The following is a 24,421-nucleotide window of genomic DNA, read 5'->3' as shown; positions in this document are numbered from 1 at the left end:
TTTGCCACTGAGAACCCTCTTTTATTTTTAATAAATTTATTAATGTTGCCTCAACATTTGTTGAGTTGCCGTCTACTATGTTGTGCAACACTTAACGAAGGTGATTCAAGCAACACTGTATATGTTGCAAAGCCTTGACAGAAACAACATGTTGCCGTCGGCTGTTTGTCAATTTGTTAATAGCAAAAAATAAGTAAGTCTGTGTTTAAGACGGCTTTATCATTTTATTTTTAGAAAGAAAATAGAAAGGAATACTTAAATGAATGCTTTTATTTTTCCATAAAAGAACCGTATATCATTTGGTTGTGATTGTTATAACGATTTGTTTAGTTAAATTCAAATAAAACCTTCAGGAAAAATATACAGTAGCTCACATTTTAATTCATGCAGAGCCAGATTATGTAAAAATAACTTTTAAACTAAGAGCTTTAAAATTAAATGGTTATTTAATTAACATCGTTTATTTCAAACGATGTTTGTCTTTGGGTTCATATAAAAAAACAACAACGTTCATACAATGACACCAAAAGGTAGACAGCTGTTTTTCAGACACAAGTAGACATGTTTTCGATAAACTTAGAACGTTTTTTACATAAGTATCATACAATCTTAATTTTATAAAGAACAGCAAGCCCGTTAGTGTTAGCCGAGTAGTCCTAGTATTGGAACTATGCTACATTAATATTTCAATGAGATGTCCTAATAGCCTGTTAGTCCCACACACTCCCACTTTGTCAATTATGGCTTAATATAAATGCATCATGACCCGCACAGCTTACGGCAGGTCACGACCCAAACCAAAATGAAGCAATTCGAACAATGTAATCGCCGGGCGATAGTTAATGCTCTCAGGCCATTGATAATCCTTCGCCAGGACGACAGGAAAGCCCGCTCATGCCGTTGGCCAGGGAATAACTCAATTATGGGGTTAGTTATGGACACGGATTGAGTGCCCAAAGAGAGCCACAGCCCCAAGTTGACCCTGGCTAACCCCCCAGAGGAGGGACAAAGCCTTTGGCCATTTTGCTGTCAAATTAGTGCCTAGCTCGGGGCGCATAATTGGCCGAGCCGAAAGTTTTTACACGCAGCCATAAAAGATTTATGGAAATTATGCATGTGTTTTTGTTTATCCCGCTGCCACAGGAAGCGGCCAAATCGGGCCGGGATTTATGAGAGGTGCCGATAAATCACATGCCGAGTGGCCCATTAATTGGCTGCAAGCGCCCGAGAGCCGAAACAACACTCGACCAGTTGCCAAAGGTCACGTCTTGGCGGCATGTTGCTGCCGTGCGGCCCACGAGCAACATGCAACACGAGAGTAAGAGGGCGAGAGCGAGAGCGAGAGCCCGTGCTCGTGCTCGTGACCGCCGGCGCCGAGGTCCGCCCGAACCGAAAAAGCGTGAATGATATGCGGTATGTGTTGTCGCCCCGCAGCAACACCAGCAACAACAAGCAGCAGCAGCAGCCGAGCAGCGGCAGCTGCGATTGTTGTTTAGTTCTTATCCGTGGCTCACAGCGTTTGGTTCGTCGTGCGGGTGCTGCTCTGTGCCATATCCATTGAAAGCCGGACGGGGTCCCAACTCTGCAGGCACCCCGAAAAGAGATCCCCTTCGACTGGGCTTCTCGAGACAGTGTCTAATTTTTTATCGCAGCCAACTTGCAATTTATGTGGCTAATTAGAACAAAAAAGAAAGAGGCGACGGTGGACCATTAGTGCGTGACTCTCGAATGCTGTAAGTGCTGCGCATCCGTCAGGTTGCGTGTGCCGCGCCCCTGCCGCCCACAAAAAAAAAGAAGAAAAAGAAAAAGACACCGTGCCGGAAGATAATAATAATACACTTCAGCTATCAAAACACTCGAAAAAAGCTGGGAAAAAAACGGAATCCTTAAAATCTGCAATGCCAAAAATAAACGAAAAGGAATTGAAATTTAGGGCAAAGACGGATTACGACTAGCAATAACAGCCGAAAGCGGAAAATAAGGCAAATAAGGCGGTTTTGCCAAGTGTGCGGGAAATTCAACAGAACAGAAAAGAACAGAACAGAAGAGTGAATTGCGGAAAGTGCGTATGGCAGATAGACCCAAGTAAATCATATGGAAATGTGAACGCGTCACGCTGCCTCATTAACGTTTTGCCACCGCCGCCCTCCAGTTGCGTGTGGGTCATCAATTAATTCCAGTCAGTTTTCGCACTTAAAGCGCCAAAAAAGCAGCATTAAAAAAGAAGAAAACCATCGGACAGAGCGGAGAAATTAATGACACAATAACACACTGCGGTTTCGTTTGTAGTGGTCAGTGTGTGCATCTGTGCGTGTGTGGTGCCGCGGTAAGGGAATTGTGTTTTATTTCAGAGTGGGCGCAACAGTTCGTCGGCTCCTCTATATATGCATGTGCATATGCATATAGACCACCCCCTCGGATCCGATCGGTCGCGTGCGGCATAATTTATCACAATTGTCATCGTCGGCAGTGAAAGTGCAGCATCCATAATAAACAAATACGAATTGTTTATGCAGACATCTTCCCCAAATACGGGTCAGTGCATTAGAACAATAGCTGCAAGCTGCAAAAGTTTGGCCCACTCTCTGTTGGCCAAGCAAAAACATAAATTAATCTCACTGTTGGCCGAGTTGGAGGCCTTGAAAGTTCCTCCGCCCTTTGGATTAGTATACGCAAGAAACCCGGGGTGAGTCGACCAACCTCTGATTTGTAGCTGTAAGTCCTGGCTTACAGCTCTATTTGCAATGCTATCCAGATTCAGACAGCTTCTTGCGTGGGTTTGCTTATGGGACAGATTTGTTTGCCTTTCAAATTTCCATGTTTAAGTGGGCTGCTGTTTTGATGGTCACTTCTCGGATGGATGCTTCAGAGCCGAGATTTATGTTCTGATTGCCGTTGTTTTCTGGGAGCAAAAGAAATTAGAAAAAAAAGGCATTAGAAGGAAGAGTAATAGAAATAATTAAAATACACAAATCAAGACGGGACTTGTTGACTTTTGACTTATCTTTGGGATTAGTATTATTTGTGCTATTTGTTTTGGTTTTAAATCCATTTAAATAGTCACAATTGCTAATCTACTGTGTATACAAATAAATCACTTTAAAGATTGTCAAAACAAAATTTAAAATTATTAAGCTTTGTTGCAAAACTTAAGGCTTAATCATTAATTAATTTTTCTATTCATCATTGTTATTCAAAAGCATGCGTTCCATTGACAAATTTATCTTTTCCTTATTCACTTACCGTGTGTTCTCTTATCCGTCTTTTATATTTTTGGAGCGCAACCTTGGCAACAATCCGGTCAAATCTTTGCATGAATTTCGCTAAGCGCCTCTTGGTGCCTTATAGCTAAAAAAAGAATTCACTGTGCGTAATGCCATATGTACGTAGGTAGTGGCCCATATGGCACACATAAAAAGCAAATCACAAAATCCACTGAGCACCTCCCTTTCCCCCCGGAAAAAGCGAGCAGTAAGCTCTCATATAAACGCTACTGCCGCAGGCTATTTGCCAAGCCAACGTCCCTCCTCCAGGACACAGAGCCAGTGTCGGCACATATACCCATACCCCTGCGTACCGTACTATATGTGCTGGCCTGTCCAGAGCTTGGTCTATTAAAGCAAATAGAAATCCAGTTCCAAAATAACACACGAGTGCAAATAAAAAAGGCACCCAGAAACACCAGCACAAAGTTGAAAATATGAACATAACGAAACAAAACCAAGCGAAACGGGGCGATGAAAAAATTGCGAAAATCAAGTTGTGGGGCAGCAACAGAAAAACAAAAAAAAAAAAAAACGAAATTTAGGTAAATGCATGAAAAGAATTCAATTTTAAACAAAATGCCGGCAGCGTAACAAGCGCCAGAGTTTCCGCACGAAATGTGTGCCATGTGCAAATATGCAAGGCAAAAATAATGACTGCACTGCCAAACAATAAAACTTTCAATACTTTTCATATTTTATTTGACTTTGTTCTGCAATTCTATGCATAATAAATCCAGCAGCCATTGCTCCAGCGCCCCGAGATCTTGGCAAATGGATTAATATTGTGGGTAAATACAAAGCGGTCAGTTAGAAAAATCTTCGCCGAGAGTCCTATGCATAATGAAGAAGGCTCTGCATACAGGCTCGCAGATTGCATAAGCGCCCAAAGCGATAGCCATTTGGAAATTCCATTAAGCCCGGAATACAATGAAGCCAGTTTGAGCCATGGCCACAGGGAAATGCGCCAGCTGCTCAGCTGATCACGCATGGCGCTCGGGCATTTGGAAAATAGATGAAAATGAATCCTCGCACATTTTCCAATTAACGAAATTTACAAAATGCCAACGCGCCTCGACTAAGCCGTGCAATTAAAAAGCTCGAGCACGTAGAGTGCAGTGTGGGTGCTTGAAGTGGGTGGGTTCCTGGGTATTAGGGTGTTCCAGGTGCAGCGGAATATAGCTGGCTGCATCCGCACGTAGTATGCAAATTATTGCAAATTATCGGCGTAAATTGCATTTGGCTTTAATGGGTAGAGAGCGAGCGTCTGGAGCAGCGGTATCTTTAAGTTCAATTATGCTTCCGCATCTTGGTTTTCGTCACTGTTTGCATTTAATTTCACATTTTGTCCCGGCGCTGATTTATGTATTTTCCCTCGACTTCGCATATTTACATTGTATCTATTTCCAAGAGAAGGCAGGCTGCTGGGATGTGAATCGGGATCCGGACCGAGTCTCGCTGAGCTTCAGCCAGAGTAGGCTTCGATTTTATTTGAGTGTTGTCACGTCGCGGCTTTCGAAAAATCGTCGCCCTTGTGTGCCGGCGAGTGTGCAAATGCCGCTTTGGATATTTGTAATTCTAATGCCTCCAAAGTGCTCTCCGTGATTTGCATACGCATCCCAGCGATATGGGTAAGAATTCCTGGGCGGCAGACTTTCGTTGACCTTACACGTCTCAATTGCCGATGGAGTTGGAATTGGAATTGGAATTCCTTGACCCCGCCGCCGCTCAAGTGTTCCAGCCTGCGATAGACATGTAATGGTGTTGTGTACCTCTTATCACATAATGCTAATTGTTTTTTGCCCAGCTAATTGCCGGCAATTCGTGCTCCATGGACCGTTGTCTGTGGCTCGGCCATAATTTATCAATTTGCTCTGCTCGCCTCTGCAAACGAAGCAAGTGAAGCGAATGAAGCGAGCCGGGAAAAACGAGCTTATCTCATGACAAACCACTGAAGCAGAGGGAAAGCTCTTGCCGAAGGGAAATTCTCGTGTAGGTTGCTTGTAAATTTTTATTGGCTCTTAATGCAATAGAAACTATGGAGCCAACATGAACATTTCCAATTGAATTGGAAATAGGTATTAACAAGGCCATATAGATGCACGGGAATCGATAAATGGAGTACACAGAACGAAATCAATAAGCATCTTAAGGGTGTTATAAAATTTATTTTTAAAAATAATATATAATTTCCTATATAACTTAAGTATTTTCAACGAATTAAGCTGGGCCCTATTCAAAATATCAGAATACATTTTAAAAATATTTCTTTAGAAAATGAATTAAATTAAGATCTGTTGGCTAAATATCTCAATACAATAAACACAGTTTCGATGAAATTACATTTATTGTTATATACCCAATTTAAAAATAGATAAAATCTAATAAAAAAAACCGTAAAAAATGTCTGCGTGGAGAAAAGCTAGCATAAAAGAGCACTGCCATCCTGCGGAATACTGCTGAGCAAATGCGATTTCTGCATTAAGCGCGCCGAATTGCCCTTACCTTGCTTTTTATAGGAGATTCTCCCCCGGCGATATCTGCAACGAGCTTCGATTAATGTCTGAGTCGCTTAATTGGCTTTCTGTGTTGCGATTTCACCTGGATGGCTGTTTCTTTTGTCGATGTTGCTGCTGCTGGTGCTGGTGCTGCTATTGCTGCTATCGATGTTGCTGTTGTCGCGGCTCAAGGATGAAACAAAAAGCACACCGCAAGCATTTGCATTTAGATTGAAAACGCCCGGTGTTCGTTGGTTCGCTCGTTCAGTTCGGTTCGGTTTGGTTTGCTTTTTTCGACTGTCGCCCAATCGCTTTGACTGATGCAAGCTGAGGAAATCAAAATCTCGCCAGCTCGAAAAAGAACAAACACACATGCAGATAGACAATGGCGAAAAACCAAAAAAAAAAAAAAAATGGAAATGGAAATGGTATCGCTAAATTGTTGTTTACCCTGGACCCCCCACTCATCGAATCGTTGAGCGGGGATTTTGGTGGAAAATCTTAATTAAATGCATAATTCGTATTTATTATTCAAATGCTTTTGATTTATGCAAAGCGCGTCGTCGCTGCGTTCATAAATATTAATTAGAATGTTTTTACTTTTGCCAAAAAAAAAGAGAGGAATTAGCATGCCATTGATTTGAAATTAAATCACTATTATGGGCAAGTGGTCATAATTGCGGAGAGTGTGGCTGAAATTCGCAAACAGTATCCCTTTTGCGGTGTGTGTATGTGTGTGCAGTTGAGAAGTGCTTGTATCCCTTTTGAATAAATTAATGTCAAAAGTACTTTGGCTTTTGATTTTGATTGATGATTGTGCGCCCGTATGAGCAGCAGGGCCTTAAAGCTCCGACCACCGGAGCTCAGTTAGAGCGCAGTCAAAGCGATGAGCTGGGTCCTGGTGCCCATCCCCTTGCGTGTGTGCATAGAAATTACGCATAAATAACCAGCCATGAGAATGCCCGACTTCCGACCAAAGCCTCCATCCAAAACCACCCAAAACCACCCAAAACCACCCAAAACCACAGCCGCCCCCAACTGTCTGCTGCAGCTTTTGAAAGCGGCTGCATCATCATCTTTGCATCGTTGACAACGCCAATCCGCAGTCAATGACAGCCAACCATGGCTCTGCCTTTGGCCCAGCTCCTCCTTCTCCTCCTGCGCCTGCCATTTTGACATGGCTCGAACAGGGCATCCGATAGGCCAAAGTACACAATAAGAAAATATTTCTTTTACGCCAAGTTAGAAACCGTTCTCCTTTTTTGCCAGCTGTACGCATAGCTATTTTGCATTTGCAAATAGACCATCCAAATGAATATATAAATAAAATTGTACTTTGCTGTTTAAATTGCTTACTAAATTTATTGGCACAAAAATAAATAAAATTATATTTTCTTAGAAAATAAATTGATATTGTTAATTATTTGAATATTACATTTTTACTTTGCATGTTATTTTTACTAAAACAAAACAAATATTGAGCTTGATATTCAAATAAATAAGGGATGCAAATAGAAATCGATTATATCTCTTCAAAAAGTCAATCAATAATAATCAGATTTTACAATAAACAAGCAATCATAAGTTCCAGAGACTAGAATATCCTCGAATGTTAATATAGATCAGGGGCAGCGGTTTGACATATATCGCATATTTTTAACTTATTTTTCCAGTGTAATCATGTGCCACACGCACGTGCGTGGTCGCATTATGATGCTGGAGTTCGAGATGAAAATGGGTCCGGAGCAGCATGGTGAAGTCGAGTGGAATGTGGATTTTGCGGAGGTGGTAGGTGGTGCCTTTGTCCCGCCACAGACGCATCAATCAGCTGTGTGCCTTGCCGCTGCTTTCGATGATACAAAATCATGCGAAAGTTCAAGTTGCCATTGCCTTTGGCTTTGTTTCTCCCCGTTCTGTATTCTTTTTTTTTTTTTTTTGAGTTCGGCCTGGGCGTGGCCATGTAATCAATTACGTGGCTCCATTAATCATGCAAATACCAACAGGAACAGCAGCAACACAGAGCACAGACACTGAAACAAGAGCAGTATTGCCATTATTGATTTTGTCAAGCGTGCGGCTGCTTATCAGCCATAGTTGACGTCAAAGTCTCCAGTGTTCTGCTTAAAATTAATAAATTTTCCAGAAGCCAAAGCCACAGGACGACAGTCAGTCAGTCAGTTAGTGAGTCAGACGTTTGCCGAGGATACCACCGGTCTTATCGGGGACATCCATTGTTGTTGCTCGGAGCATATTTGCATAATTTCCTCGGCTCGGCTGCGTTTTGGCAGGGTAGCTCTCTATGTGGCATATTCAAGGTTAATTTGTTTCGGCAAACAAACTTTGACTGCGCCCCCAAGTATGCTAATATTTGGCCCAGCCATCTGCCTTTCTGGGTTTTCAATTCGCCTTCTACTGGCATTTTATTTGCAGAAATATTGAGGCTCTCATAATGAAGTTTTATGGCGTATGCAGACACGCATTAAACGCACTCACACACACGATCCCTTTCATCCGGATTGTGGCAGGACTCGGAATCGGAATCGCTGGGGATCCGTGCACTCATCCTCATCCTCATCCTGGTCTGGGAAATCTGGGATCCCGGGGGCTGCATTAAAAAATGAAAGCCCTTGGAATTTGCTTGTTAAATAAAATTTTATGTAAATGATTGAATGAAAGCCGCTCGCGCGAGCTCTGAATGCCGTCGTTAAAATGCTTTTCAGGCCCTTTTGTTGTAATTGATTTTGCTTTCAATTGCGCTGCACGAGGCTCTTGAAAAGCTGTTTAAAGTGGAGAGTGTCGGCAAATCCATTCGGCTGCACATGTCGTCGCCGGTGTTTGCCCGAAATATTTTTAACCGCTTTTCGCTGTTTCATTAGACTGCCAACTTTTCTCCGTCGCCAGCTTAAAAGCATTTAAGTCCTGCGGCCAGGCTGGCGCTCCTGTTTCCTGTTGCGCGTGTTTTGTATTTTGTTACCTTTGGCGTTCTGTGTTTTTTTATTTTTCGGTTGTCTCCTGTTAAGTCCTTTTTATGCGACTTAAAAATGCAAATTTACGCTGACATTTAGTGAGGGCAGGGCGGGGGTGTGGGCGGACTCTAGTTAAGTGTCCACCGCTAATTATGTGCAGCCCGCCAAGTGCTCGCTGAGCCTTCTTATCTGCCCGTCCAACTTACCCGTACACGCAGTTGAGTATCGGGTTTTACGACTCCGTAATCTCCATCTCCGGCCCTAAATTCCCAATGATGTGAGCGGCAGTCAAGTCAGCGGAACGACAGTTGTCATAAATATGCACATACATAATGCATAATACCGTCTAGCACATAATAAGCATATAGCTGCACAAAGAAAAATTGTTGATAAATAAATTTGTCAATATCAACAATTTGAAAGAGGCGTCATAAACATACATTTGGAAATGACCCTATTCTCTAATTAAACATAATAATAAATGTTTATTTCCTTAAGAAAGTCTAAAACATGTCACAGTTATAGTTAAAATTTTTGTTGACAATTAAATTAACCGAAAATAAAAAATCTAAAGACAGAGAAAAATAATATTTTATAATAATTTTTACAGGCACTTAGGTTTTTTCAACAATTTAAAATTTTACTTATATATATATATATTTCATCGTATTTATATATATATTTACATTTTCAAGTTGTAATAACAATTACAACTCATTAAAATAAAAAAAAAGTCAGTTTTCAAAAAATTATTTGTTGATTCTAAATAGAAAATATATGTTTAATGTTCTTAGAATATTTCTTTTTTGCGTGCCAGTAAGAACTTTTACCAAATTTGTGCTGCCACCATGTAGATTCTTATTCTGGCTAACGCTATTTTTGTAAATTGACAGCTACGTGACAGTGCTTACGACTTTAATGACAAGAACAACATGCGCGACGGACGGGCTGCTCTTCATCGATGACAAGTGGCAATATTTTATATGGGTGAAAGAGGGAAATCGAGAAAGGGGGAAAAGGGGAAAATGTCGGAGCGACTTCCCACAGAGATCAGCAGGCCTGGCTCAGACGGCTGGGCTAATGCGATGTGGGAGCGAGAACATGTGTGCCTCACATGCAATTTCGGGTCCCACAATCAGCATTCAGCATTGACATTTGACATTTCATATTCCGAACGGGCTTTGCCTTTCGCTTTCGCTTTCGCTTTTGACAGGGCGAAATGCGAAGCAAATTGCGTAAGCAAGTGCAGCCCCCAGTCGCATTCTCATTCTGAGCCGCAGTCCGAGTCTCAGTTTGAGTCCCAGCAGAGATGATAAATTGAAAACTCATAATTTATGTCAAATTATGACGGGGTGAAAAAGAAAGTGCGCACCCGCATCACCACCCCCTTTTTCCTTGGTTATCTTTATCTCCGCGCTGATGACGTTGTCGTCTGCGGTGGACAGTCGGTGTCAACTTGAAGCTCGTTGCTCATTTTGTCAGTTGAGTGGAAACAGTCTTGACATTTATTAACATTTTTCCTCCAACTGGCCACTTGGCAATTAAATATGGCCATTTTTTATGGTATTTATTAAAGCGTAGCGCGTAGGTAGCTGAAATAAACATAAATCATTTTTACTTCATCCCTGCATATTTATTTCCTATACGGTCCGGCATATTTTCGCTCCCTTACTGCGGTCTAGCTGGGCATGGACAATACAATTGGAAAATCATTTTAAAAGAGGCCCCGCACCGACCGGAGATTCAGTAAAATCTAAAGGGAAACTGGCCCAGTCGAGATGGCCATAACTCAATGTCAATTTGAGCCAAAACAGACTGTGGCCTGGCAACCGCAAGGCAAGCCGATTGAGGAAGATGAAGTTTCCTGGGCCGAGTGCTGCTCGCCTTGACCAAAATGGAATCAAAATATATTTGGTATTTAAAATGACAAGCGGTGGTGGCCCCGCCCCAATCTCCAGCTACTGCTACGGATTCGACTACATATGTATCCGCATCTTGTGGATTTGGGACTGGCTGGTGGCAGTCTGTTTAGCACGTTGCCAACGACGTGTGTTTTACTTTCGGCAAATGGAAATTGTATTATGTAAAACATGCCCCGATTCACAGGCACACAGATGTCTCTGCTGTAACTCGTAGATACTCGTACTTTGGTGTCTTTGCCTTCGTTTTTCATTCTCAGCAGCAGCAGCAGCAGCAGCGGCATTTTGCGGCTCATGCTAATTTTGATTTATTTAAATATTGTTTTATTCCTTGAACTGATTTGCCTGGTTTTCGGGCTTTTGTTTTGCTTTTCTGAAGTGTTTGCATTCCGTCTGATGGTCAGTATTTTTTTTGTGCAAATTAAATTGATTTTAATGTGTTTGTTGTCTTTGCACTTGAAAGCGTTTGGCGAGTTTGTATAAGTAAATATTTTGTTAGAAGAATAGAAGACATTCTGCTTGGGCTTCAAAGGCTGCCGTAGAATTCCGGAAACCTTGGGGAATATGCCGCAGAAATCCCTTTGGAGACGACTGCATTTGTAAATTCTGGAGAAAAATCTTTCGACAAGACATTTTGTCTGGCTTTGGCTGTCGCCGGAGGGTCTAAATTTATCACAGACAGCCTCGATTTATGTCTGCCAGCGCTGCAGTCCCAAATCCTACGACCGCCGAGGCCCTCGACTGGATTCTGGATACCGTATTTTATAATATTCACATTTATCGGCCCCGATTTAATGCACTGAACGATGTAAATTAATTTAAAGAGTACGCGCACGTTAACCAAATGAATTTGTGAAATTTTAAATGCGTTAAAATGTATGCAATAATAATTGTTAATGCAGCATGCAGCAGCTACAGTTCGTCCAGAATATTAAATGCCTTGTTTGACCGAATGTTGTAATTAATTGAAAGCTGTTTATAAAATGCGAGCCATATGGAACTCTTTGTTTTTTGTTCCCGTGCATAAATTGAACGTTTAATTATGCGATGCTACGTGTGAGTGTGTGTGTGTGTGTGTTTGTGGCAAAGTGTTTGCTGTATGCCGGGTTATTATGCAAATTATTTATTGTGCGAATGAAATGTAAATTTTTAATTGATTTAAAAAAAACATTCGCTCTTATCCCTCGTTCCGAAACTCGGTCACATTTCAGCGCTCACGCGATTTTGGTAGTTACTATTTTCCGGCAGTTTTACCCGTGAGGCGGAATGGGAAACGGGGGCGTGGCAGTGCTCTCCGGCAGTAATAGTAACTCTAACTGTGACTGCACCGAAACTGTTGACATTCACGCACAAATTGGATTTACTAACGAGTTGGCTTTGGCCGATGGGTGGCAGCGCGTTGACGGTCGCCTGCTGTTTGTCACTTTTGGCACTTTTGTTATCGTATACCCACCCCCCCCCCCAAAAAACGGCAAAAAATGCGAAAAAAAAGGAAAGAGAGAGCGAACGCGAACGCGGAGCTTTCGCGCCTGTTATTTATGGCTTCGATTATCCCCGCACACAATGGGCCAACAAAGGAGCGGGGAAAGTGTTTGCCCTAAGCAAACCCAGTGGAAAACGGCTTGGCAACGGTTCGAAGCTGGCAATAAAACAAAACGCACACGCGTCCCATTCAGCAGGATTTTGGAGGCCCTGGGCGGCGGGGGGGGGGCTCCTATGGTCGGGGCTCAATTTGGGAATTTTCCGGGGGTCAAAGGCAGAGCACCGAAATCACAGAAGCAGCACAAGGACAGGCCGAAAGAGGCTTTGCGTATTTTCAATAGTTGCCATTGTATACACACGAAACAATCGCAGGGGGAATTCGGGTGGTGAGTGGTTTTCGAACGTTGTACAGCAGCGGTCAATCAAATATAACTAAGGCTTATAGTAAACACATCAATTGCAATCCAGGTGGCAATCCAATCGTGATTTAGACAAATTTAAAATGTGAGCTCGATCTTATAAAAACGGCATTATAGCATAGGATTGAGTTTATCATTAAATTACAAAATTAGCATTAGACAACTTTAGTTTATTGGTAATTTTTAAATCTATAACAGTTTATTGTGGTTTATTGTAGTAGTAATCAATACACAAGTCTTTTAAGATCTTTTTGGTTTTCTGTGTTTTTTATACATTTTTTAAGTCTTTATTTGATATTTTCCAAAACAATTATTGAAAAAGTTAAAGTCTGTACAATAAAATATAGTCTTATATGAAGGGCTTTATTCGTTTGACCTCCACTGTTTATACGCATATGCGTAGGGGAAAATCTGTGTGCTGATTTCAACGTTTGAATTATGATTTCCATGGGGCGAACTTTTAGTTTGATTTTGCCATCGTTTCGTCGCTTTTGTCACTGAGGATGTCGCCGGGGTTTGGCTTCGGTTGTGGTTTTGATTTCGGTTTGGGTGCCGCCATTCGCTGTTTTCAGGTTTACGGACAAAATTTATATTCGCCACTAATGCGGGCACTTTAACTACCCAAACAAAATGGCTTTGCTGGCTTGAGAGCTGTGCCTCTGCCCGTCTCTTTCTTGTCGTGTGATTCCGTCTCTTTTTGTTCCTGATTCTGATTCTCCCTGTGGCTCTAGGTCGCTGGAGACTTTTAGCCGGGGCCATGTGAAAATGACTGAACTCGTATCGAAAATCAAAGGTCACTTTTGGGATCAATTCAAAAGGAATTGCCGCATTCAAATCGCTCCAAGGCACTTGTGAAAACATGGAGGGCAAGAGTGGGACAGAGAAAGCAGAAGGCAGAGAAAGCAGCAGAAATAGATAGATGTGTACACAGATGCGAAGGATGTGGCTGCTGCCATAGATATTCAAACTAAATGGCGTCATCTATAACATGAATACATGTGTGTGTCTCTGCTGACTGTCGATAGGAAATGAATTTTAATGATTGCCCCGAGAAACTTTGGCCATAGACAGGATGACTTGTTTGTGCCGTCGAAGAGTGCTTTGCACAGGATGGGTCCATACTACTATATCGTCGCCTGATTGCTTGTTGTTCTTGCGAGGCAGCCGAAAAGTTTTCGCATTAAACTGTTTATTTTAAGTAGCCGATAACTGAGAATGGGCTGTGTAATCTAGCTCTCAGTTTAGCCCTCGAAATGGCCCCTCTACGGCATTTCCATCACGGGGCGTGGCGGAAAATGCAAACAATTTTCCATGAAGCGGCACGTGCTACGCCTCAGCCATTTCACTCATGCATCTGGCCGCCTCTCAGCTGCTGGCAATATGTCAAGAATCTGCGATTGCAATGCCCCTTTTGCTCGGTTTATTTCTGGCCCGCGAGCTAATTAAAAATCTGCTCCTTCGCCTCTCGAATGCATAGAATCTAGAATGCAATATGCAAATGCATTTGTGTCATTCCGTATTCATGACTATTAATTAAATGGCCAAGTAAATATTTTCCCCGACATACTTGGGTAGACACTCGAAGTGGCAGCACTTGCAGCACCACCCCAGCCAGCGTCTATAATTGGCTTTGGCTTTTCCGAGAAGGGTCCCTGGCCCCAACTCGATTTCTGCTCTCAATTTACTTTTAATTTGATTTCTCAGCGCTTGGCGCTTTGTTTATTTTTCTAATTAATACGAAAACAAGTTGCAAGTTGTACTGTTGTACTGTTGGCCAGCAGCCAGGTAAACCTATGCCCCTTTTCGGTCCATCGGTCCATCACACAGCGGATTCCCAGAGCGATAAGTGGATTAGGACAGCTCGCACTACCAGTTTCGCCACTATATGTGTGCGTGTAAACCTCATACGGCAAAGTTTAACGCCGCTTTAAGAAGGCATAATTAATTAGTTATGGGTGAAAGCAGGGAGTGTGGTGTGTGCCTTTTGCCGACGAGCTTATCACTACGGCCCGATAAGAGAATAAATAATGAAAGATAAACAAAGTCAGTCAAGGCTGAGACAAGCTAACAAAAACAAGGCCAAAAGGACATCTGGGCTGCTGCTGTTGGTATTGTGACCATGGCGGGAGGCCGAGTTAAACGTCATGTGTTTGAATGAAATGCGCCCTGTCACGCCCCCTCAGGCCGAAGCTCTTTTGTGATGCCAGGTGACAGGCTGAAATCTTAAAGTTGACATCTGCTTCTCCGTCCTGTGAAACATTGAACCATTTGTTTATACCACAACCTACCTCCCTCCCTTCGAAGAAAATTCCTTCGAGGAAAATTTAATTATTGGCAATGCCAAGACTTGATAAATTGGATATTTAATTCTGCGAACAAGGGAATATAAAAATGCAGAGCCCAAGAAGCGAGCGTTAAATAATTGTTTCTGACAAAAAATTCCAGCCACGAAAAGGGTTCGTCGACCAGGAAAAAAGGGGAAAAAATTCAACAAAACTTTGGGTTATGTAGGGCACGCCCTTGTTATTGTTGTTGTTGGGCAAAAAGCAAAGAGCTGAAGATTATTAATTGAAGGATTACAAGCCGTTCAAAGGGAATGCTGTGCGGAATGCTTACTGCCAAACTAACTTCAATTTAAATTCAAATTTTGGGTTGTCCCGGGACACGTGTAAATGGTTTTTGGCAATTTAAAACGTTTAATTTAATTGCAGCAGCTGTTAATTTAAATTGTAAAATACAAAATAAAAAACTTTGTCGCTGACAAATGCGTCGACATTAATATTGAGCAAAGATTACAGAAATATGCGAGGGCCCGAGATTAAAGTCAGCCAGGAAGCCAGAAGTGTATAAATAAATAAGGAATTGCTGCCATGATTGACGGATGGGCCGGATGGAGAAGTGGGCGGGGCTGTGGGCCAAACTCAGGGGCCATGGCCTAAATGAAAGTCTGGCGCAGATGCGCCACCTGTGAGCCAGAGGTATGTTGTCAAATTTAAGGTACATTTGGTGGCAACCGCAGCCTAAGCAGCCGACGTGTTTACCCATTTGTTTTATTTATATAAAGCTGTCAGATGAGGGAAGTGAATCTGAGCCGTGTATACAGTACACCTGGCTGGCGACGGGTTTCACGTTTCCTGTGACTGACAGCCGCCCAGAGACGGGCGAAAATGGGACCTCTTTCAGTCCATCCTACCCACAAACTTTCACACCCTTTCCCTGGGGGCCAAATGCGTGCACTAAATTAGTCAAATGGAGTAGTTTTTTATGTAATTTCCCTATGTGATTTCCGGATTGCAAAGGAAATCCACCCAAGGCGGCAGCACAAAGATAAAGTGAAGTCCTTTGTGTTTTTTCACCTTCTGTGGGTGACTACACCAGCCACCCATCGCCGGCTTTATTAAACACTCAAGTGTCCTGGTCCTCAAAATTGATTATTAATAGCCAGAGTGTTTCTATGCCTACCATATCAATTGTTCAGCTGTTTTGCAGAAAAATTTCTCGGCACCTAAAAAAAAGTAAAATCAGAAAGTTCCTATAGCAACAAATAAGGGGCTTACTCTGAAATTAATTTTGTCAAACTTGCTGGAGATTTAATAGGGATAATTCTAAAGACTTCTCATATTGATTTTCTCTCTCTTTTGTTTTAAAAATATTTTAGTTTCTATTAAAAAGAATAAAGGCAAGCAAGAACCGAGCGAAATCATAAACTGTAATCTTTCAATGGAAGAATGAAAAATTGAAGTACGGTCTATAAACACATGAATAATTTCTTGTATGAAAAACATAATATGCTCCGAGCCGGCTTTGTACATTGAGCTTGGTTCTTTGTTTGCCTTGGCCGACTGCCCAAACATGAGCTTGGGGTCCAGTGAGTTCCCATTCTATGGGGAAAACATGAAAACACAAAAATATGGAAACTTCAATCAATGCAAAGGACGCATTGAGGCCAAAGGGTCAGTGCCTTGACGGCAAATATTTATTTAAACAAGAATCAAATGAAAAAAAACATATTCACTGGCACGCAAGAAAAAAGAGGAAAAAATCATATTAAATATTTACCATGACCGAAGGAGCATTTTGGGATTTGATTAAAGCATTTTTGCATGCGTCTACCTTTGAGCATTTATTTTTAAATTTCATTACACAGAATGGTGAATTTCGTCTTGCCAATTATCTGGCGGCATTAAACTAAGAGAAACCCACTGGAGCGGCCATATAAATGAGGCCAATTATATTGAATTGTCCGATTGATTCGACCAACTGCCTTTTGCCGGCCTAATTGCTATTTTTGCTGTCCGTTCTTGCGGACGATGCTCTGCATTAATTTATGTTTTTTCATAAGACGCCGGCTGCTGATGTAATAAACGCATAAAGGATATTAATGAGCTGCTGTTTGCTTATCCTCCCTTGTATACCCCTTTCCCCTCTCTCTTGGCACTCACCCGATTTGCTTTTATTTCAGCTGAAAAGGCAACTAATTGCTTACTTACACACACACACACTAGCGGAGCGGGGCCAGAAGGAGAACTTATTGCTCATGCTGGCAGGCTCTCTTCTCACATATTTCACAAATTGCGCATACGACATGTTAAACGCCTCGCACGCACACAGCGCGGCAAACACACGCTCCAAGTCACGACAAGTCATCGCCAAGCGCATTATCAGGCCGTAGTATAGTGGGCAGGTTGCCTTTGCCCTGGCTACCGCTGCTCTCCGGTTCCTTTTGTCATCATTCAACTTTTATTTATACACACAGGCAGGCACACAGAGGAAAAAGATGGTCTGAGATCAGGATTTAGCTTTCAAAAGTCAAATAAAAACATTTTTATTGTTGTATGGCGGCACTCTACGTTGAGTTCAATACTTTTTGTATTATTTTAACTCAATATAAGTCAATCATGTAACAATATAAAAATAGTTATTTACTTCTGCAAAGCTTTGAGGTTCACAGAAGGGATTTTAGGTTTTATTTTCAGCCACATTTTGCAATAGTAAGCTATTGAAATTAATGTATTGCAATTATCCTGACATTGAGTGCATTCGAAATATAAAATACTGTTTTCAAAAACATCCCTTCTTAGGTCGAACATGTTTAATAATTAACTGGATTCCTGTAGGAAAATATTATATAATGTTCACTAACGTTAAAAACCCAACCCTTATGGACAAAGCCAAAACTTGTTATCTCACGAAATTTCGCTTAGTGCACGCTAACACACTTTCGCACTGTCAGCAGTGTTGAGACAGGTACCATTTTTTTTTACCTAGGTAAGGTAAAAGGTAGTTGCAAATATTTGTACCTAGGTAAGGTAAAAGGTATGCAATTTCTTCTGTACCTAGGTAAAGGTAAAAGGTAAAAAATACAACTTAAAAATTTTTTAAATTTGAAATTTTTATTATCAGTTTCTTTTTCTGAGATACAAAGATATAAACATAAGTCACATTGGTTTCTTTTTTTGAGATCACCGGAAATTTTCACTTCTATTTTTGAATTTTTCGCTTTCAAAGCTTCATACGAAGAATAACTGTTCGGGTGAACCCTCTGAAAAAAAAGTGTCATAATGTTTTAATGTCTTCATTATACTTGTTTAATTTAAACATTATTATGTGCTTAGTCATACATATATTTATAAAAATGTGGTTTAATAAAAAAAATAGTTTTACATTTTTTGGTGGAAAATAAAAAATAAAAATAAAGAATGACCACCCCATCAATGTCCATAAAATTATGACCATATGTATGTATCCGTCAATTTCTTATTAAAATGCACTTTTAGATTATTTAAACTTATGGAAAATAATTTTCGCGCGAAAAAATGCATGTGCATAGATATGCACATTTACATTTAAACATACACTCCAATAAGCACATATTCATACATATATGATGCATACATAAATATGTGCTTGTTCACATACTCAAATAATTCGAAGGTGCATTAAAAAAAATTGCGGGAATCGTGCTGCTTCATGCTATGATTGTTTAAATGTTTTAATGAAATAGGCACAATCTATACATAAATACATACATATGGTCATATTCACATTGATGACTGCACCACATAAATGTATGAATAAGCACATATGTATATACATATGTTTAAAAGCACATGTGCATGTCTACGCACATGCATTTTTTCGCGCGAAAATTAATTTATCAATTCACTTCACAGTTCACTTACCTTCAGATGTTTATGCAAGTTGCCGGTTGACTTTTCATCAAATTTGATAGTTTGGTTCACACACAGTTTGCACTTCCCGTCCGGTAAAAAGAAAGTACCATTTAAAATTAATGGTAGTTCCTTTTTTTCTGCGTCTTCTTTTCTCATTTTAAGATTTGTTGTGACGTTTTCTAGGAACCAATGTCATCGACAAAAGTGCACTGTTTAGGTAGCAACGGCATTGCTAATTTAGCATTATACCAAATTCCAACGGAAAATATTTTTGCATTCTTACCATAAAGACCTCTGTGAGTAAGTGGTGGAACTATCATATTTCTAAGTTTTCGATTGCATTGCTGTGAAGCAGGGCTATTTCTAATATGCACAATATTTACATACACGTATGGAAGTACCTAAATACCTTACATAGCTAAAACTTAAGGTAAACGAAAATTCGTACCTAGGTAAGGTAAAAGGTAGCCAAATATTTTTTTACCTAGGTAAGGTAAAAGATACCGAAAAAAATTACCTAGGTACATACCTAGGTACAAGTACCTAGATACACCCCAACACTGACTGTCAGTGAAATGTTCTTTGAGTGGCGCTAAAAGTATGCCGCATGGTGTAATAACACGCGTCGACGCCGAGGAGTTGGCGCTCTTTCTGGCGCTTCCACTTGCCCTCCTGCCGCTCCTTTTGGTCCTGTTAGTCCTGTGAATCCTGTGACAGTGACAGCGGCGGTACTTACGCTTGTCAGACGCACGCTTATGATATATCACACACTGGCACACTCGCGCAAGCGAAAGCGAGAGCAGGAAGTGATCCCGCTCCCAGCTGGCCGATAAGAGGGGGATGTCAGTTAAATTCACACTGCGTCTATCTGTCGCCTGCATTCGTTGACTGACTGCAGCTGAATTTATATTTTATATTATTTTATTTCAAAATTTATGCCATCTGCCAGCGCCCGCTTACGCCGAGAGCTATGCGTCTTTGACTTTATTGAGCATGCGAATTGCACAATGCACTGGGGAGCTCTCACTCACAAACTCACAAACTCCCATTTCCATTCCCATTTCCATTCCAATGCCCATTCCCATTCCCACTCAATCCCACTTCCTGGGCCCCTCCATTACCATATGGGAATGTTCGCCGGGTTTTTATGCGGCGTTAAATCTTGAGGAAATTGTGTCACATTATGATGAACATTTATGGCAAAGTTGAGCATTTGCCCATAAATTTGTGAGCCTTGATGACGGGATCCGAAGGCGAAGGTGAAGGCGAAGGCTCGGGCCTAATGATGATGGAGTAGCTGCGGTAATTTGACAAGGCTAAAATCTCCAGAGACGGCTGATGCCTGATAGGTGGGCTGTTGGCCGAGATGGCAGCAGCACCTGACCAGGAAAACCAATCAATAGGCAAATAAGCAACTAGACATGCCCGCTGCCTGCGGCTGGCAGTTACCAAAAGGCCAGAATGGCCAAAATAGCCCACCGATCAGACGGCTCTGGTGGGCTATCGCACAGGATTCGATTGGCCAAACTGTGTTATTTTCGACACACACAATTCCCTATAAATTGGACAACTAATTCTTTGTCCGTAAATGCTTCCTAACTTGGAATAACTGGGGCTAAAAGCGTCAGTAGTTGGCAATAGTTACGCGATACTTGGACTTGGGCAGCAACAACGACTGGAAGTGAAATGAACTTTTCCCTTTGGCCAAGGACTCTCATTTATTTGCCTTCTCGTGTTTCGTGTTCGCATTGGCAAACTTTTTTAATTAGCAAATCTTCCACTTGGTGTCATTAAAGTTCAGGCCGGAACGACACAATGCAACTGCGAAGTCGTCGAACCTTCCTCGCTCCCTCCCGGTTAATTAATCAGCAATAAAATGTGCTAACCGAATGACACAGGCAGCAGCTGACTCTAAAGGGCTGAATATACACTTAATGTGTATCGCACATTGTATACGTATACTCCTTGGAGCAGACAGATGGATAAACATGCGCCCCTTGTAGGAAATTTACTAATGAGCAAAGTTTGACTGTCAATAGCCTTAGTCCTCACCTGGTTAATTTATGGGCAGGCAACAAGAAAAGAGAGAAAAAGAAAACATGAAATATTGTTACACAGAAAAAAACATAACTTCGAAATTCAAAAAAAGATATTAATGACGGTGACTTATAACATTTAAAACTTGTTTACCTTGAAATTCAATAAAACTCGGATATATTTAAACTGTTCTTTAATAAAAATTGATGCGATAAGTAATCGTTCAACGTAATGCCCTAAAACTTTCCTTATTTTGAAGTATTTTTTGGAAAAAGGTAATAATCAAAATAATTTTTAAAAACGCCATTCCAATCCATTAAATTTTAAAAGCAAAGCTTAGCTACTTTTCTTTAAGTCTCAATCCCTAGTCCCAAATTTTTTTTTCAGAGTATTTACACAAAAGATTTTAGGGTGTGGTACGCAAAAAGAAGAATATCCACCCCCAAGGAACAACGCATACGCTGGAAGTATTTCATTATATTATCTTTTAATCAAAAGGCATCATAAAAATTTATGAACTTTTTCGCGAGAGTTATTTTTTATTTATATACACTCCTTGACGCACTCATCAATTTTGCAAAAGTGTGTATGAGGAGTGCACTTGCTCATTAAAAACAGCCTAATACACACAGAAAGTTGTCGCATGGTTGCCGATACAAAATGTTGCATAATTAAGCGAGCAGGGACTTCACTCGGTAAAGGTAAAAGGTCCTGCGACGTGGATCGTCTTCACTCCATTAATGCAACACCATTGGGTTAAGGTGCAACTAACCGTGACGCACGAGTTGTATTCGTAGGGGTTGGAGGTGTCGTTTTTCGGCTTATCAATTTGGATGCGTTGTTTAATTGTCGACACTCGTGCTACACAAACACGCAATTAAAAGGCGCAGCAGCAACATTTGGCTAGGTGATAAAGCAGCACTCAGTGAGTGCCCACTTTTATGGGTCGGCAGCCGGGGGTTAAGGAGATGTGAGTGCTGGCGTTAACGCTATTGAGGGTGGGAAGGTCATGGCTCAGCTGCGCCCGAGCACATAAATCTACTGCCTTAATTACGCATCTCACATTGAAACGCGCCATTAATCACACTTCATCGATGCGATGGCCACATAAAACAACCAATTTCGAGGAGTGTACTTCCCCCGTTTTCTCCCATTCGTTTCTGATTCTGGACCTCTGGACTTACCCTTTTTGGTCAGCTTGTCAGCTCTTTACGAGTCCAATTTGCTTGACGTCCAGTATAAATAAACTTTTTATTAGTACTTTTCATATTTCTGCCAGTGAATTACGAGTACACTCAAATAAAATATTTACAGTCTTATCATTAATATCAGTGAATATTATAGTTCTAAAATCTTGTCCATGCTTTCCATGCTAAACAAATAAACATAAAATAATATTGCTTAAAAATTATAGATATTGGACTTGAAATATATTGATTTAATTTCTTACTGTGCACCCAAAAATAATCAGCACTTACTCATGTTTCGACTTTTGCTCTTCTATTCACAGGATTCCCGACCGTCAATCCGCCGAAGGAGAGCGACCATAAAACGGCGAATAAACATGTAAAAGTACATTAAGCGATTCTACGGACCTGATCTGAGTCACACGGACATGCATTCGTAGATGTCTGCGGAAATGCTCTTTTTATGGGCCAAGAGTACATTGGCGCTTCATTAAAGCCAACGGCGGAAGCGGAAATAGCCGAGCGGCCATAACAGGGAGACGCGTGTTTATTGGCGCCAGGACACGAACTGCGTACAGCGAACTGCAGTCGACTTGCAAGCTGCAACATTCTCTACTTCCCATGCACTTTTTTGCGTTTCTTTGACACTCTGGTCAAATTGAAGTTTGCCACATAAATGACGAGACGTTCTCGCGTTTGGCACAACGCACCGCAAGCACAACAAAATGACAGCCATGCAGCTTTTATTACCAACAAGCGGAATACCAGCAATAGCCAAACCAGAACCCGAGACAACAGCAATGCAAACGACATATTGGCAGCAGACAACCGGCAACAGCAACAGCAGCAACAACAACAGCAACATCAGCAACAGCAACACACATCGAAAATCACGGACGAGATGCCCGGACAATGGGAAAACGATTTGGGCTGTCGGCTTGACGTTGGCCCTGTTGACTTGCCTGCAGCAGCTAAAATCGGTTTCGGCGGACGAGGAGTCGCAGGATTTTCAAAAGAACAGTGAGTACAACCCGGACAACTGTATTACGTGCAATAACAATAACAGCTAACGATTGGCAAGGCGAGAGCTGGGATCGCACTGAATAGAAACCCTGTTACTTCAGCTGTAACGAGCTGGTGGTTTCCCCTCAAATTATTGAAGGGAAGTCCTGCTCGTTATGGTCTGCGCTCGTCATTAGGATTTGCCCAGACAATGGAAACTGTTTAAAATTCAGCAATATTTGCTCGAAATCGAAAAAGAAACTGTTTGAAAAGTGTGCACCGTGGGGTGTATGTTTGTGAAAATGTCGAAGGTCAGGAGTCGGGTTAAGGACTGGCTTTAAAGGAATTGACAATTCAAAAAGAAGCTCAAGTAATACTTGAAAATACATTTCAATGCAATGCGTTCTCCTGTTAAAAGCAGTTTTTTACCATAAGATGTGCATTAGTTATCACAAGGTGTTTTCTGAACTAATGCCCTTTTTTCACTTTAACCCAAATTTCCTTGACTGCCTTGGCCAACACCTGCTCACAATCCCAAAAGCTCGCTGCGCTGGCCACTTGATTTGATCATCGGAATGTAAATCCTGGAAAAAGGAGCCCAACTATGCCAAGAGGTCATCGCATTTTCGCTCACGTCTGCACAAAACGTTCATCTTGCTGAAGCATTTTGTGCAAACTTGCAAATCATGCGACGACTGCCAAAAATCCTTATCAATGTGCGTTAGATAAAACGTGCACAAGTTTTTTTCCTTAGCCGTCTCCCCTTTTGGCGTTTTGGCACATTTTTCAAAACGAACACAAAACTTGCAAGCCATGGTGCCATGGAGAGCGTCAGCACTTTTGGCCAAACAACTTTATAATTTGCGAGGTCGAGGATGTGTTGGGTCTGCCTTTCGGATCGGGGAAGGTGGTGATGGTGCCTGGGCCTTCTGCTTTTTACGAGCGCCTCAACTGGTTGTTGCTGTTGCGAGTAGTTCGCCGGGCCAACCTTGGGGCAAATCACATTTCCCCAGCGACTCGGATATGACGCCCCGCCCCTTTCTGCCCGCCGGGCAGTCGACAAAAACAAATCATAATTCGGCATCGACATCAGCATATTTTCCTTTTGGGGTCGTCTGCGTGTCGTCGTCTTCCTTTGTTGCCCCTTTGGAAGTCCCGGGGATGAGATGGGTTGGCCGTGCCAGGGGCGACTGAAATTTATGACAGGATTTGCCGAAATCGAGACACATTTTCCAGCATTTTCTATTTCGCTGCCGTTTGTCGTTGGGCCCATCGATGCATGGGATTTTGTAGTAAATTGAATTTCAATACTCGGCTTTAGACGTCATGGCCGTTTGGCTTTTGTCTGCGAGCATCCCGAGCATTAAATTTAATTACGTTTCCCGCTTTATTAGCGGCAATCCTCGACGTGCTCAGCTCCAGTTTCCACTTGGTATTTGCATGGCTACGGAAAAGGCGCTTTCCCGGCGCTCTCT

At 41.7% G+C, this 24,421-nt stretch overlaps 1 protein-coding gene and 1 long non-coding RNA gene across 6 annotated transcripts in view; one reads left to right on the top strand and one right to left on the bottom strand.

Annotated features, from left to right (window-relative positions):
- The first annotated feature begins 1,515 nt into the window (after positions 1-1,515).
- LOC108147163 (neural cell adhesion molecule 1) overlaps positions 1,516-24,421 on the top strand; it is a 69,559-nt gene continuing 46,653 nt past the window's right edge. For all 3 annotated transcript variants that reach the window (XM_017273495.1, XM_017273494.1, XM_017273496.1), the window contains exons 1-2: positions 1,516-2,686; positions 22,268-22,964. In XM_017273495.1, the coding sequence (XP_017128984.1) occupies positions 22,670-22,964 (295 nt within the window). In that variant the 5' untranslated portion in view covers positions 1,516-2,686; positions 22,268-22,669. The remainder of the gene's footprint in view (positions 2,687-22,267; positions 22,965-24,421) is intronic.
- On the bottom strand, positions 17,922-19,837 carry LOC108147166. Of its 3 annotated transcripts, none has more exons than XR_001774516.2 (3): positions 19,004-19,296; positions 18,730-18,952; positions 17,922-18,089 (listed from the first exon to the last, which is right to left on the bottom strand). It is a non-coding gene; the product is annotated as an uncharacterized LOC108147166 (long non-coding RNA). The 3 variants fall into 3 exon arrangements; XR_001774517.2 differs by having other exon boundaries at positions 18,730-18,929; positions 19,004-19,292; XR_005977700.1 differs by having other exon boundaries at positions 18,730-19,837.

Source organism: Drosophila elegans, unplaced genomic scaffold (genome assembly GCF_018152505.1).
Source record: "Drosophila elegans isolate 14027-0461.03 unplaced genomic scaffold, ASM1815250v1 contig_476, whole genome shotgun sequence".
Classification (NCBI taxonomy): Eukaryota; Metazoa; Arthropoda; class Insecta; order Diptera; family Drosophilidae; genus Drosophila; species Drosophila elegans.
Note: the sequence above shows the minus strand (reverse complement) of the source record. Positions and strands in the feature narration are given on the sequence as shown.